Source organism: Lynx canadensis, chromosome A1 (genome assembly GCF_007474595.2).
Source record: "Lynx canadensis isolate LIC74 chromosome A1, mLynCan4.pri.v2, whole genome shotgun sequence".
Classification (NCBI taxonomy): Eukaryota; Metazoa; Chordata; class Mammalia; order Carnivora; family Felidae; genus Lynx; species Lynx canadensis.
Genome location: NC_044303.2, coordinates 174,736,495 through 174,751,212, shown reverse-complemented (window position 1 = coordinate 174,751,212; position 14,718 = coordinate 174,736,495). Strand labels below are relative to the sequence as shown.

Below are 14,718 nucleotides of genomic sequence, written 5' to 3'. Positions count from 1 at the left end.
CCCCCTGCCCCAGACCACAGGGCTCACAAATAGAAGTGGAGATCCAGCACAAGCCAGGGTGAGACACCTTGCAGAGCCACATCCATATTTTACCAGGTGACTCTTAGAAGCTGTCTACAGAGCAGGCTCCACAAGACCCTGAGGCTGGCTGGGGGAGGGGGACTCACAGCGGGCTGGATTAGAGATGCGGGAGATGAAGAAAATGCAGACAACCCACATGACACGAAGACCCTAATCTGGGTGTGAATTCAAGGCAGTTTTTTGTGTTTTTATTTTTTTTAAGTGAGAAACTGGAGAACAGGGAGGACGATAAATGTCAATGTGAAAAAAATCTGAAGAGCAAAAGTTACATTTCCATAGGCTGTGGGATGTGTCAGAAGAGAAGCAGCGGGGGGGGGGGGGGGGGGCTAAAGGACCCCAGAGCTGAGCATCAGGCAGGCCTGGGCTAGAATCCTGGCTATGCCAAAGACCCACTGCATCTCCCAGGAGATCGACTTCCTCATCTTGGAAACAGAGGTTTGTGTGAACTAAAGGAGAGAATGTAATTTATGCAAAGCACCAAACTAAGTGCCTGAGATATAATGGGGGCCTGATGGTTGCTATGACTAGTAGTATTATAATCATTAGAAAATGGTTATAATATTTAATGACTTTTCTACATTGACAGTGGAGTATTTAGGAACTATGTCTAGGCTGGCAAGAGTGAACAGGGAGCAAGTATTCAGCTGTCCGCCATCTTTCTTCAACAGAAAGTATCAGTAGCTAAAGTGCCCTGATTTGCCCCTAATCATTCAACAGGATGAAGCCAACAAGGCTTGACTGAGCTGTCCTTTTATCCACCAGTAAGATTTTCTGCAGCTGACATGATTCATGTCAGCTCATACAGTATTTTATAGATTCACAGAAGCTTGGGTTCAAAGGGGGCTTTAGCTGTCACCTGCCACCCAACTGTCATTTTCCAGGGAATGGAGAACTCACTACCTAACATGAGGCAGTCCACGCTATGGCTAGACAGCTCCAACTGACAGAAGATTTTTCCTCTTAGAGCTTCTGTCTGCCTGCCTTTACCTTTCCCCCATTGCCCTAATTCTGTATTCAGGGCTGATGAAAACAATAGTACTCCATTTTGCTTGCAGTGGTCATTCATTCAACCACAAGCATTTCCTTAGCACCTACTTTGCCAGGCACCATGCTAAGTGCCAGAGTTATAAACTGAGCAAGACTTGGCCCGTCAGCATTCTCTCCTCCAGATGAAACACCCTCAAATCCTTCAACCTTCACCCATGTGACATGATTTCCAGACACCCGCCACCAAACTACCCTTTTTTTCCCTAAGCATATGCAAGCTTATTGAATCCATTTTTTAAAAAATATTTTTAATGTTTATTTTTGAGAAAGAGACAGAGACAGAGTGTAGTGGGGGAGGGGCAGAGAGAGAGGGGGAGACACAGAATCTGAAGCAGGCTCCAGGCTCTGAGCTGTCAGCACAGAGCCCAACATGGGGCTTGAACCCACGAACGGTGATATCATGACCTGAGCCAAAGTTGGACCGACTGAGCCACCCAGGCACCCCTAAACTATCTTAAAGTATGGTGTCCAGAGCTGAGCTCAGTATTTTTCTGAGGGCTAAGTTGGATGTTTATCCCAGCTTGGTTGATGTCTCTATTTTTTTAATGTTTTATTTATTTGAGAGAGAGAAAGAGAGAGAGAGTGGGGGAGGGATGGGAGAGAGGATCCAAAACGGGCTGTGTGCTGACAGCAGAGAGCCCGATGCAGGGCTCAAACTCACGAACTGTGAGATCATGACCTGAGCCGAATGAAGTAGGAGGCTTAACTGACTGAGCCACCAGGGCATCCTGGTTGATGTCCATGTTAAAGACAATGCCCATTGTGGAAAAACCCCAACTGTAAGTAGAGGGCTGCCAGCCAGGTCCCATTCACTGAGCTTCTGCTCTGGAAGAACAGGAAGAAAGGAGGGAGAAGGAGAGAGAGGAGGAGGACTGTGAGTCTTAAAATGGCATAATATCAGATCTCCCTGCCCAGAACTCCCCTCAGGCATTAGTGGCAAGTCTAAGCCACTCTAATCAAACAGCCTCCCCACTGCCCCCCCCCATTAGTGTCTGCCTCAGGAAAAGGAAAAAAATTAAAAATGAGCATGCTGATGGCCCAACACAGTGTTAAACAGAACTCAGCCATAAATGAAGGGCTTTCCCTATACCAAGCCCCATAGCCTATAAGGGGAGAATAGAGATGAGCTTCAGAAGATGACTCTCCAGGTAAGAAGGGTGGTTCCGCCAATGGCCTCTGACCTGTGGAAGTCCCTCACTTTGAGGACTCTGCTGTGAACTTGTGTAAAGGAATAGTCCCCTCCTTTTGGAACAAAAATCACACAAATCACACCTCCTTCCTCTCCCAATCCTGTCCCTCTGCAGCTCTTGCTGCTTCCTCCTTGGAAGGAAGCCATCCCCTTACAGAAGCAGAAGTCATCTACACTCTGACATAACCCTGATTGATGCACAAACTCTTGCAAATCTTTCAAAGGCATGATATAAGGCCCCTCCTCCCCTAAGTCATTTTCTTACAGATCGGTCTGGATTAAAGGAAGCATTTTAGAGCCAAAAGATGGCAGGCAGAATGGAAAGACTCATTAGGAGAGAGTAATAAAATGAGAAATGAGTGTAAGTGGGAGAGGAAAGTCTTGAGGGATATGGACAGATGTCGCCCTACCTCTTGGAGGTCCCGTTTCCGCCCTGGGCCTACAAGAGAAAGAAATAGGCTTCTAGAATAAAGTTTGCGACAGATTCCTTATTCTGCACAGGATACCAGATCTACAAGGGATTGGCAATCAGCGAATTTTGCAGCAATCTTCTCCCTCTGGGCCCACAGGAAGGACTCCTTAGCCCCTATTGGAGCCTTACCACATGATCCATCAATGTTTCTTGAGTACTCCTGTGGCAGGACATGATGCTGAGGGGCCGTAAAGATGGTCTGATGGTGGCCCTGTCCTATAGGAGCTCACAGGCAAGAGGTAAGCCAAAATAGAGCAACAATTGCCTCTGAAACAGGCATGTGTCTAGGGATGGCAGAAACCCTGAGAAGAGTGGGACCAATTCTTCCTGGAGGAATCAGGAAGACTTTCCCAAGCAGGTGATCTTTGAGTTTTGCTTTAAAGAACCCTTCCTCCATCCCCTGACCCATCACTGTGCCCTCAGTGCATTGAAGCAACAAGCTTGTGGTCCTAAGAGCTTTGGCCAGGACAAGTGGCTGCGGGGGGGGGGGGGGCGGGGATTGGCGGGGGTGTCTTCTGGGGGCGGGGGTGGAGGAGACAGCGAAGGGTGGAGGAGGAAGGAGAGTAGAGAGAGAAAAGAGGGGAGAAGGAGGAAGAATGGGAAAGGGAGAGGAAGGGGGAGGAGGAAGAGAGGAGAGAGGGAGGAGAGAGGGGGGAGAGAGAGAGGAGAGAGAGGAGAGGAGAGAGAGAGAGAGAGAGAGAGAGAGAGGTTTGAATTTCCCATCTGGAAGGGGAGCGGTAGCACGTCAGGGCCTGGCTGAGGGGCGTGATTGGAGGGCGCCTCAGGCAGCCGCCCGCGGCAGCGGCAGCCGCGGCCCCAGCTCGCCTGGTGGAGTTGCACGAGGCGGCGGCGGGAGCTGGAATAGCAGAAGGAACCGCCTCGCTGAGTACACCCGGAGCCCTGCAGTGGCTCAGACGGTTTCGTGGACCGCCAGGTCGGTGCTGACCACGGGCCGGGAGGGCGGAGCCGGGCTGTGGGCAACAGGGTCCCGGCTCTCGCCGTGAGGCTGCAGGGCAGCCTGGGAAGCTGGCGAGTACGGCTTTCGAGGGGACAGCTCCCCAAGACTGGCCAGGCGCCGGAAAGGGAGGCTGAGCGGCAGCAGCTGGGACCCTCCTGGGCGCGCTCGCCGTGGTGCTGAAAGGACAGCTCACCGCGAGGGTGGAGCGAGCAAGCGGAGGGAAGAGAGTTAAACCTGGGCAAACTGGGAAGGAGGAGTGGGCCCCGAGTCGGAGACCTCCGGGCAGACCCCAAAACAGCCCTGCTCCCGGAGAGCCAGGACCGCCCCGAGGGCGGCGGGAGACTCAAGTCTGAACCTAGAGAACAACTTCGAGCTCGCGGGGGTGGGGATTGGGGGGTGGGGAGTCGATCTAAACTACTTCAGGTTGTGGTTCACCCGGAACCCTCCAGAGCCCTCTTCGCCCCGGAGGAGGGAGCCGCCCCCGAAGGGGTTCAGGCTCCTGGAGTGAGTCAGAGGGCGCCAGGAGGGGGGCGGAGAGGCCGAAGGTGGAGGGGAAGAAAGCTTAAAACGTCAACTGAAGGTGAGGGGCCAAAGGGACTATTTGTCCTCAGAGGAGGAGGAGCCAAGGTTTGGCCAGAGCACGTTCTCTGCCTGGGGTAATTAGTTACCGTCCCTTCTAAGGCCTTCGCAGGCCCCACTCTGCCCCCTCCCCCATCAAAGTTTGATACCTGGCTGGGTCTTGGGGTTGAAGCTTTGTGTGTTGGGGGAGGGGCGCTGTCAGCGGCCAACCGAGAGCTCCAGGGCAGAGCTGCTGGCTCGTCTCCGCAGGGGAGCGGGAGAGGGACGCCTAGATTCCTGTCCTCTTCTGCCGAGGGAACGCTAAGTCCCTGCCACTTCCGCTTTTCTGAGGGAGCCGATTCCCTATCCCCTCCCATCCTCCACTGCCCCTTCCCCTCCCCCAGTGCTTCTCTTTTCCAGGGGCGTATGGGGGGGGGGGAGTGGAGGGGGAAGTAAGGGGCATCCTCTGTCTCTGCCATCGCCATTAGCGTAGGGTCCCCTGCGAAAAGCAAATGAGTGTTGGATTGAGTTGCGGTGAATATAGGCTGGACTTGAGCCATAAGAACAGAAAAACAGCCACAAGGACAAACACTGCAGGTGCCCGAATCTGCTTGTCGGATGGCGGGGCCCAGTCCCGAAAACCGGTTGGGGCTCAGACGGCCAAGCCTGAGGAGGTGCCTCCGTGCCTTCGGGTTGGGACAGGCTGGAGAAAGTCGAGGAGGGAAAGCTGAAGATGGGTCCTAGGTCCTGGGCGCGCTAAAGGCACGGAAACGTGCTGCGGCGGCATCCCTCCCTCTCCCCTTTTTTGTCTCCCCTCCCCCAGCCCAGCATCACCACCACCCCCACCCCACAACCACCACCACCACCACCACCACCACCCTTCCCGCGCGGGGATAGACCAAGGTTTCCCGCAGAACCGCTGAGGAGCGCCTCCTGGCGGTCTGGCCAAAATCCTCAACTGCATGCAACCTGCCCGACCTCAGCACTCCTACAGGCATATGGCAAAATATCTACACACACGCCTGCACACACGCTCACGCAGGCTCACACGATGCCTAAGTTCAGAGTTAGACATGCAGGATCATACTCTGAACGCGTAGACTCTCACATACGCGCTGACACACAACATTAAATTCAACCTAGCAAATACGTCATGAGGCTCTACCATGAACCAGGAGATATTGTGGACTCTGGCATAAGGGAAATGAACAAGATACAAGCCCTCCCCTAAAGGGAGCTCAGAGCGATCTGGAAACAAAACACACACAGCTGGACAGAGCACATGAGCTGGAGGCAGGCAAGGCTGCAGTAGAAAAGTACCCTGGGTCTCAGAAGAGGAAGACACCATCACATCTCACCCAGGAGATCCAGGATATTTCATAAAGGCAGTGATGTTTGAGAGGGCTCTTTGAAAATTAATATTGCTGCTGCTGATGATGATAACAGTGATGATGATAACCATGACAGTGATGATAGGTAATATGTATTAGCACCTACTATGTGCCAAACACTAGGCTGAGCACTTTATTTGCATTATCTCATTTAATGCTCACAACATGTCTTGGGGATAGGCAGTATTGTCTCCATTTTACAGATGAAAAAAGATTAAGTCATTTGCTCAAGGTCACTTAGTAAGTAGTGGAGTCAGGATTAGAACCGACAGAGATGAAGTTAAGGGGTTCCCAGGCTGTAAAATGAATAAATACCCAGTGGTTTTCAAATAGAAGCAGAGCCACATGCAAAAGATGAGAAATGAATGGCAAGTCAGGCAGGTGCTAGACTGTGCAGGATTTGAAGGTCAGCACAAGGACCCTCTGGCCAGTTTAACAAGACCATGGGGAGCCATTGCAGGGTGTGTTTGATGAGCAGATCTGCCCTTTAGGAAGATTAATTGGACAGCCATGTGGAGGATGGGTAAGAGCTGAGGGAGGGACAGACATAGAGGTTATGCACAAATCCAGAACCTTGAAGTCCTGAGCCAAGACATTAGCAGCGTAGGAGAAGAGGGTGTGGATGCAGGAAGCACCATGAAGCTACAGTCTCTGGACTCCTCTTTAGCATCCCATCCCAATTTTAACTCACCAATTCCTTGTGTGGTCTTTTGTCCGGCGTCTACCTCCCCAGCTAACTGAATGCTGTGAGAACAAATGTGACTCCCTTGTTCCCTGCCACAGCCCCAGCCCCGAGAACAGTGCCTGGCAGAGTAGATACCCAAAGAATATTGGGAGTGAGTGAGTGAGTAAGTGAAGAAGTCACTGACTCTAGAGTTTTCAGTTGAGGCGATTGGAACAAGGCATGCTGGGAGAAAAGGTGGTTGGGTGAGGGAAGCGAGGATAAGATCGATCTTTGGATAGACTGAATTTGAGATTACCCATGTGGCAATATCCAGCAGAAAGTTAAATGTGTGAGTCTGGGGGCTGGGGGTGGTCTGTGACTAAAGAAGGGCATAAATCAATAGGGTTAGGTGAGATTCCCAAGGGAGACAGTGGAGGAATAAGGGACAGTAGGAGGAGAAAGAGGGAGAGCGATTGCTTGGATAACATCTACATTTTAAAGAAAAGAAGTCAGTAGAGGGGAGAAAAGATTTGTCTGAAAAGTAGGATGAAGACCACAGGAGTGCCGTCCTAGAATTCAAAAGATTCAAGAAGAGGGCTGAAAAATAGAGGGATGAGGAGAGAGGAGAGTCATCACCAGTATCTGATGCTACAGAGGGATGGATGGAGGAGCTTCAGAGCAGTGAAAACACTCCAGGATCTGGCATTCTGGAGGCCTCTGGCGACTCCGACGAGGGCAATTTCGGTGGCAGTGCAGAGGCAGCAGATCTCTGATCTCACAGAGCTGCCGGGCTGACCTGGAACTGAAGAAGTGGAGACACCAAATGGACACCCCTTCATCACAAAGGTAGAGGACAGAGATTAAGGGAGCGGATAAAGAGACCTATCCAGGAGACTGAGGATGTGAGGAAGAGAGAGCACGAAAAGATCACGTAGGAGGTGTAAGGAGAGAAGATCTGCAGTACCGGTGGATAGATTAACTTCAGCAGGAAGGAGGGGGACCTTGTCCTCAGAAGCTAGGAGGGAAAGTGGCAAGATCTCATACTAGTTGGCATTAATCATTTTGAGAGTGATAGCAGTCACCATGTACTGAGCTCCCCACTGCCACCATGTGCTAAACACATTATTTCTAACCTTTCAAAGTGGCACGTAATCCTCACTGTATGAAGAAAAGAGGCTAAGTCAATTACTTACTGTCTCACAGCTAAAAAGTAGCAGGTTCAGGATCGGAGTCAGGTATGCCTGACCCAGGGCTCACAAGTCTTCCAATGCACCTGTGGAAGGAGACAGAGTAGGAGGACCCTGGGCCTTGAGAAATTGGTTGGGAGAACCTCAACAGGGTGAACAATAAATTACTTAACAGCTGAGAGAGCCACGTTGGGGGTGAGCAGCAGGACTTTGGGATGGACCCAAGAAGCTGCTAAATAATCCTAGCAGGCCTCAACAAGGGTAAGGGGGCACCTAGAATGACAGGGATGTAAGTATCCAGAAGACTCAGGCCTCAAGTGAGTAGATGTACTTTGCATATTGGGGGGCCGGGAGGGATCGTAATCAATGTTTGCTGAATGAATGCTTAGAAACAGAAGAGTCTGGAGAAGGAGATGGTGTGGTGATAGAGACATGGTATGTTAACTTTGAATGGTGCCATGGGACATCCAGAGGGAGGTGTCCAAGAGGAAGGCAAGTGCATATCTTGATTTATTTGTTGTCTATTTCCCTGTGCACAAACACACACACACACACTCACCGCCCACCCCACCCCCCCCCCCACACACACACTCCAGAATGTAATCTGCATGAGGGCAGGGTTTTGTTTGTTTTGTTTACTCGTATATCCCCGGTGCCTAACACGCTGCCTGGTACATAGGAGATACTCAATTAATATTTGTTGGATAAATGACTACAGGGGTCTAGAGCCCACATAAGATGTCTAGGTATCATTAAAGCCCAAGAAAGGATGAGTTGCCCTAGGGAAGCATTAGAGAGGAAAAAGAGACGGGAGCTAAAGTCCTGGGGAACACTCTTATTGAAGAGCGGAGAAGAACAAGAGGCAGCAAAGCTGGGATGGGGAAGGGCGAGGAGCACTAGGAGAGGAAAGAGAGCAGTAGGACATGGGGGAGAGGAAAGAACTGAGTCACAGAGCCAAGACAGGAGAAGGATTTGAGGATACAGTGGGGGTGGCCAGCAGTTCAAAGGCTGCAAAACTGCTCCAACCGAACCACTGGGAAGAGGGCCCAGAAGATCATCTGGTTCAGGAGAAAGACTTGCCAGAGCAGCAAATTAGGGATGAGACTGAACCTTTTAAAGCCCAGGTGCCCTGTGGACCAATTTGAAGCATCTCAGATTAAAGTCCCATGTCTCTACTACCACCTGCAAATTCCTTGAGCTGCATGTAAACACAGAGGAGGAACCCAATAGTTCCTGAAATCATTTGATTATTAAATTGTTCATTTCCTCTTCTTAGAAATGCAGTTTCTTTACAATGTTTTTGAATCCAGCAAAAACATCTTAATTGACTGAGCTGAGCCGCCTTCACACTCAGAATTCTGGGTCGGGGTGGGTTCTCTTACATTTCCTGGAAACCCTGCTCCGACACGTCCTCACAAATATGCAGTCAGCAATGGCCAACATTAAGGAGCAGCTGCTACATACCCAGTCACTTGACCAGTGTCTCCTCTTCTTCAAACACCAGTACAAGGGTAGGCTTAATACTCCCTCGCTGTCCTGGAGCAAACTGACACTTCCCCAGGGTGGCCACAGCCAGGGAGCCCGGACTTCTAACCAGGTGTGTCTGATGCCAAAGCCCCTGGGGATGTTTTTCTACTTCGTCATGATTTGCTCTCCTCAAAACAACCTGTCAGGTGGTATGATCATGTAGAAATCCTCAAATAAACTCTCGGGCCCCATTTGATCGAAAGATCTCAGTCTGCTGATATGTCTTCTCATTTTGAAAGAAATGAAGAAAATCATCAACAAACAGCCAGTGACCTTGAACTCAACCTGGTTGTGATAGCCAGCCTGCTTCTCTGCCACCATTTCCCTTTTGTCTCCCAGCAAATCATAAAGCCCCCAAGGCTGTGTGGGCTGAAAGGCCTTGGGGAGTAGGCCTCACCCCACGTGACCACATCACCCTTTAGATAGGTCAGGGATGTTCCCACCTACACACAAAAAGTGATTTGCGATGGCTTTGTCTATGAAAAGCCAGTGATGAAACTGAATGGTTAAAATAAAAAGGAAATCTCTCAGAGTTACAGTATCAGGGTTCAAATTCTCAAGGATGTGGGGGGAACGAGGTAGAAGGAGGTCAAGGATGGAGGGAAGCTTCCAAGCTCTCTACCCTCCCCGCCCCACTAACATTGGGATCTTGCATACTGAGATTCTCATTAAGATTTTATTTGGAGAAAATGTTCTGAGGCCAAAAAGGAAAGAATAAAAAATATAATAAAAATTGAAAGTTGGTAATTTAGAGAGAAGAGGAGGACTAACACAAGCTGAGTGCTTACAAGGCCCGTGCTCGGTACTTTAAAGGCCCTAAGCCCCAAGAAGATTATCATGTCTCCAACCCCCATGTGTAATTCAAAATAAAAATCAATATTAAGCTATAAAACACAAAACTTACATGTTTCCTGAAATAAAAGTAACTTATTTCTCCATTTGCCTAATTTCAGAAGTCTGGATATGTTCATCCAAGCTGACTGTTCTCAGTTTTTCACTGGCCTCTGATTTGCTGGGGCCCTAATCCCCTGCTCATTCCATCTAGTGGTTGGCCCAGTGGCCCAGGCTGGAATTTTCTCCAGTCTCCACAGTAGCCCTGGGAAAAGAGGCACTGCCATTCTATCTTATGGAGGAGGAAACTGGGGCTTAAGGAGGTTCAGGAACTAGCTGAATGTCACATGGTGAATAAGGAATGAGGGTGGCATCAGAACCCAGCTTTGCCTGACTCCAAACTCCCCCTTCTTTCTAGCACTCCTGGACTCAATCCAATTAAAGCCATAAGGGCAAGATGAGGTTTTAAAATCGGAAGCAGAAGATATTTGGCCACACACATGTGCCTGGCACGCAGCAAGTACTCAGGAAATAGCCCCTTTCCATTGAGTGCCAGAGGACTGGGTCTTGGCCTGGGCTGACGCAGCCTGGGGCCCGAACCAGGGTGAGGCTGCTGTCTGTCTGTACAGAGGCCTCTCCCATCTGATCCCTGACTCCACTTTTGCAGGTTGACACATATCTCTGAGCCAGGCCTTGTCAGGAGCCCTGCATGCAACCTTGGCTGCGAGCTAAGGCACGCTAACTAGAGCCGGCGTCATGGACTTCGTCATGAAGCAGGCCCTTGGAGGTGAGTCCCGCACCCTTCACTCCCCGACCTGGGTCTCAATCCAGGTGGGAGGGGCCCGCAGAGCACCAAGTCCTTCTATCCCCAGCCCTGGTCCCCCCTGACCCCATCCTCTCCTTCCCCACCCCACCCGATTTAGGGGCCACCAAGGATATGGGGAAGATGCTGGGGGGAGAGGAGGAGAAGGATCCAGACGCGCAGAAGAAGGAGGAGGAGCGACAGGAAGCACTGCGGCAGCAGGAGGAGGAGCGTAAGGCCAAGCATGCGCGCATGGAGGCTGAGCGTGAGAAGGTCCGGCAGCAGATCCGAGACAAGGTCAGCATCACCCATCCGTCCGCGTGGGAGAGTAAGGAACTGAGGTCAAGCCGGTCCCCCTAAACCCCGGCCTCAGGCTCCCCTGAATCCCTGCTCTCACCTTAGACCTAACTCTCACTAGGTTTCTTCCTCATAGGGAGAAAGGAGTGTCACAGGAACACCTCCCTCAAAGGAGGGTTATGGCGATTAAGTAAGATAATGCACACGATAAGCGCTCCCGAATGTTTGCTGCTATGGTCCGCAGTCTTGTGCCCAAGACTGGAGACCAAATGTTTGCAATCCAGAATTTGGGAATTTGGGGAAAGTACCGTAGTGCCCTAAGCACCTGTTATTGTTACGTGTCACTCTCAATGGGTCTGCAGCTGCCACCTGATGCCAAGCAGTTCCATACATGTCTAGTCTCACCACTGCAAAAAAAACAAGGCTATAAGTAGCCTCCCATCAGCTCAGATCAAGTTTTGTCATCGAAACCTATGGGAGGACTTTCAGATGTGAAATCTTGGGGGATGTCAGAAGGGCAGAGAAGTTATTATGGGCAGGTATTAATTTTAAAGGAAACCCTACGCACCGACTCTCTTTTCTGGAACACCTGCCGAGAACAGGCACAATCCCATAAGGAAGGCATCCTTATCCCTATTTTATAGATGAGAGGACTAAGGCTTGGGGAGTTTCCATGAGTGGCGGCCCCGGATGAGCCAGCTTGACCTTGAGATCCAGCTCTCTCCTTGCCCCATTCATGTTCATGTCTGCCCTCCCCCCTTCCCAGTACGGGCTGAAGAAGAAGGAAGAGAAGGAGGCAGAGGAGAAGGCAGCCCTGGAGCAGCCCTGCGAGGGAAGCCTGACCCGGCCCAAGAAGGCTATCCCTGCAGGCTGCGGGGATGAGGAGGAGGAAGAGGAGGAGAGCATCCTGGACACGGTGCTCAAATACCTCCCCGGGCCACTGCAGGACATGTTCAAGAAGTAACCGGCCCTCCTGCCCTGTTCCCACTCCACTTGTTACTTTTTTTTTTTTTTTTGGTTCTTTCTTTTCATTCAGTTAAGTCTCAGTTCTGAAGGGGAAAACCTCAGTTGACCTCTGCCCCCCTTCCCTGGCCAGGACTCCTCCCCCTCAGCACTCCCTCACACCCCCTTCATCCCAGGGTATTCAGCCCCCACCTCACTTCCCAGTTGCTTGAAAAAGGGAAGACAGCTTCCCCCAGCAGGGGGCGTTGAATCCAGTGCCAGAGGCACTGAGGGCCCCCTCCGGAAGCCTAAGGTCTATGCTAGTGTGGTAACCCCCATACATTCCTTCATGCACCCCACTGCCAGGAGGACCATTGTCCCCAGCCAGCCAAAGTAATGACACATTCCAGCCCTGCCCAGCATGCCGACCTTTGGCCTCTGACCCACAGTGGGCCTCTAGGTCAGGGTAGGGGCACTGAGTGGCCTGGTTCTAAGGAAGGGAGTCAGGGTAAGCCTGCCCTGTGAGGGCCCAGCCTGAGAGGCCCTGTTGTATTCTGGCCAGGCCTAGGTCTGGGCAGGAGGCTGGGGCTCTCCTTCTTCCCTCCCCCTGAGATGACACCCAGCCCAGGAGCACTCCTCTCCCAACCCCCACCTGAAGAGGCATGGCCCCTGCCAAGCCAGTCCCTCCAAACGGATCCTCTTTGGACTTTAACTCATCTGTGGAGAGGCCCCAGGGTAGAGCAGCCCCTTGTCTCCCCGCTCTCTGCTTGGGTCCTGGGGCCCCACTGCCAGGCTGGGCCCAGTTTGCTCAGCCAAGGGGCTTCCCAGGCCCCCCAGAAAACACTTGGAGCCATTGGGCAGCGATGGCCCATGCCATGGGACCTCACCATTGGTACAGCCAAGCTGCCCCCATTCCTATCCACCCCACTTCCCCAACCCATCCTGTTCATGTGCTTCCAGGGCCCCATGGTCCCCAGGAGGACCCTTCCTGGCCAAAGCCCCAAGCCTTTGGGGAGAAGCCAGTTCCCACTTGACAGAGGCATCTGTCCATTCATCTCATTGGCCAAGAACAAACTCTCCTCTGGGATGTGTGAAAATGGCATTTGTTCCCTCCACCCCAAACTGTCAAGGCCTCCTGCTCAGTCAGTTGTGTGAGAACCAGGGGGCCTCGGAGCAAATGAGAGAGGAAAGTGTGTGTGCATGCACACATGCGTGTATGTGGCAGAGACTGCATCAGCAATTGTGCGTCCAAAGATTGTACATATGGGTGCATTGTCAGTGTGTGTGTTGAGACTGTATGTGTATGTTAATCATACCCTTGTGTTAGAGATTGTATATGTTAGGCAGCCTTGTGTATGTGTGTTTGTTTGAGGGGGTATGTATGAATTGAAATTGTGTCATATCTGTTTTCTAGCCATCTTGTATGGGTGGTCAAGTTTGCATGTGTTAGCCTGTATCTGCATGTGTTTTCAAAATAGCAGGAGTGTCTGCAGCAATGGGTATGTGTTAGAAGTTGTACAGTGTGTGTCTGAGAGACTGTCAGATGTGCTGAGAGTGTTGTGTGCATGTGTGGCTCTGAATAGGCACTTGTGTGCAGAATGTGTGCTTCGGGAGAAAGAACATAGGTAACATACCCCCTTCTTGGCCTCCAAACCATTGGCCGTGGGTGGCCACATCCAACAGGAGACCTTGTCCTTGGCCTAGAGTCCTCCCGCCCTTGGAGGGTTCCTGCCTGAGGTCCTCAGAAGTCCACTGGGACTGACCCTGGCAGTGCCCCAAGAAGCCATGCTGGGCCCTCATCGGGGCCTACCCCAAAAGCAGGGCCCAGGGAGGGGGCGACTTGCCTGCCCCCGAAGCTCCTGCCTCATTGACCCCAGTTTGCATTCTGCAGGTTTTCCATTTTAGTGGATTTATGCTTTTATTTCAGAGACAGACATGTGTCTTCTCTGTCCGTTTCCAATAGTTAAAGCCATATCAGTTAGACTGCAATACTTTAAAGATGAGACAAAACAATCCATATGTTTAGGGAACTAGAAAAATCCCCTGGTCTGTCCCTTCTCTAGGGAGCAGGGCTCCAGCAGCTCTAGCTCCCTGGACTTGCCCTTCTCCCCCGCCCCCTCCCCCTCCCCTGTGCCCTTGTGTCCTGCCCCACCAAGGGGCCTGTGTCTGTGCCTGTGTCTGTGATGGGGAGCCACCTCGCACCCCTATTGTCTGCTTGTCTGTGTCTCTAATCCTGGGCAGGATGGTCATTCTCTAGAGCCCTGGGGTCCTGGGACAGAGATAGGCAGGGCGCAGTCAAGGGGCCCCAGGCTTCCCCAGACCCTGTGTGTGAGCCCCAGCCAGACACAGATGTGGATCCCAAGTGTTTGAAAACGTCTCCCCCTTGACAGGGGCCCACAGATCTCAAAGGTGGTGCCAGAGCACAGAAAATGACAGATGGGCAGCAGAGACGGAGGCCCAGGGAGCTTCAGATGAGCAGGGGAACACAGCCATGCAAGATATCCCAGGTGGACCTGAGGGACACCAGCCCCTCAGAGAATGTCCCTGGTGGTCTCCACAGCCCTTCTGCACCGCCAGCGGGCTCTGGATTTTTCCCATAGGAGAGTACCCTCCAGGCTGGCTGGATGAGTCTGGCAAACATCCCAGACTCTTCCAGAATCCTCAGGCCTACCCCTGAGCAGAACTAGAGGTCTTCCTGGAGGCAGGAGCAGGGGAGAATTTCGGCATGGGGCATACCTGGCTCCAACCACTGCCAGGTGATCAACTTCAGGT

General features: G+C 51.7%; 1 protein-coding gene across 3 annotated transcripts in view; it reads left to right on the top strand.

Moving 5' to 3' along the window:
- CPLX2 (complexin 2) overlaps positions 1-12,102 on the top strand; it is a 79,883-nt gene extending 67,781 nt beyond the window's left edge. Inside the window, exons 3-6 of one of the 3 annotated variants that reach the window (XM_030327318.1) lie at positions 2,887-3,028; positions 10,573-10,692; positions 10,829-11,004; positions 11,771-12,102. In XM_030327318.1, the coding sequence (XP_030183178.1) occupies positions 10,662-10,692; positions 10,829-11,004; positions 11,771-11,968 (405 nt within the window). In that variant the 5' untranslated portion in view covers positions 2,887-3,028; positions 10,573-10,661 and the 3' untranslated portion in view covers positions 11,969-12,102. Of the gene's footprint in view, positions 1-2,886; positions 3,029-3,594; positions 3,724-10,572; positions 10,693-10,828; positions 11,005-11,770 lie in introns of those variants that run through there. The other 2 variants (XM_030327309.1, XM_030327301.1) reach the window with 2 other exon arrangements.
- Positions 12,103-14,718: the final 2,616 nt, after the last annotated feature.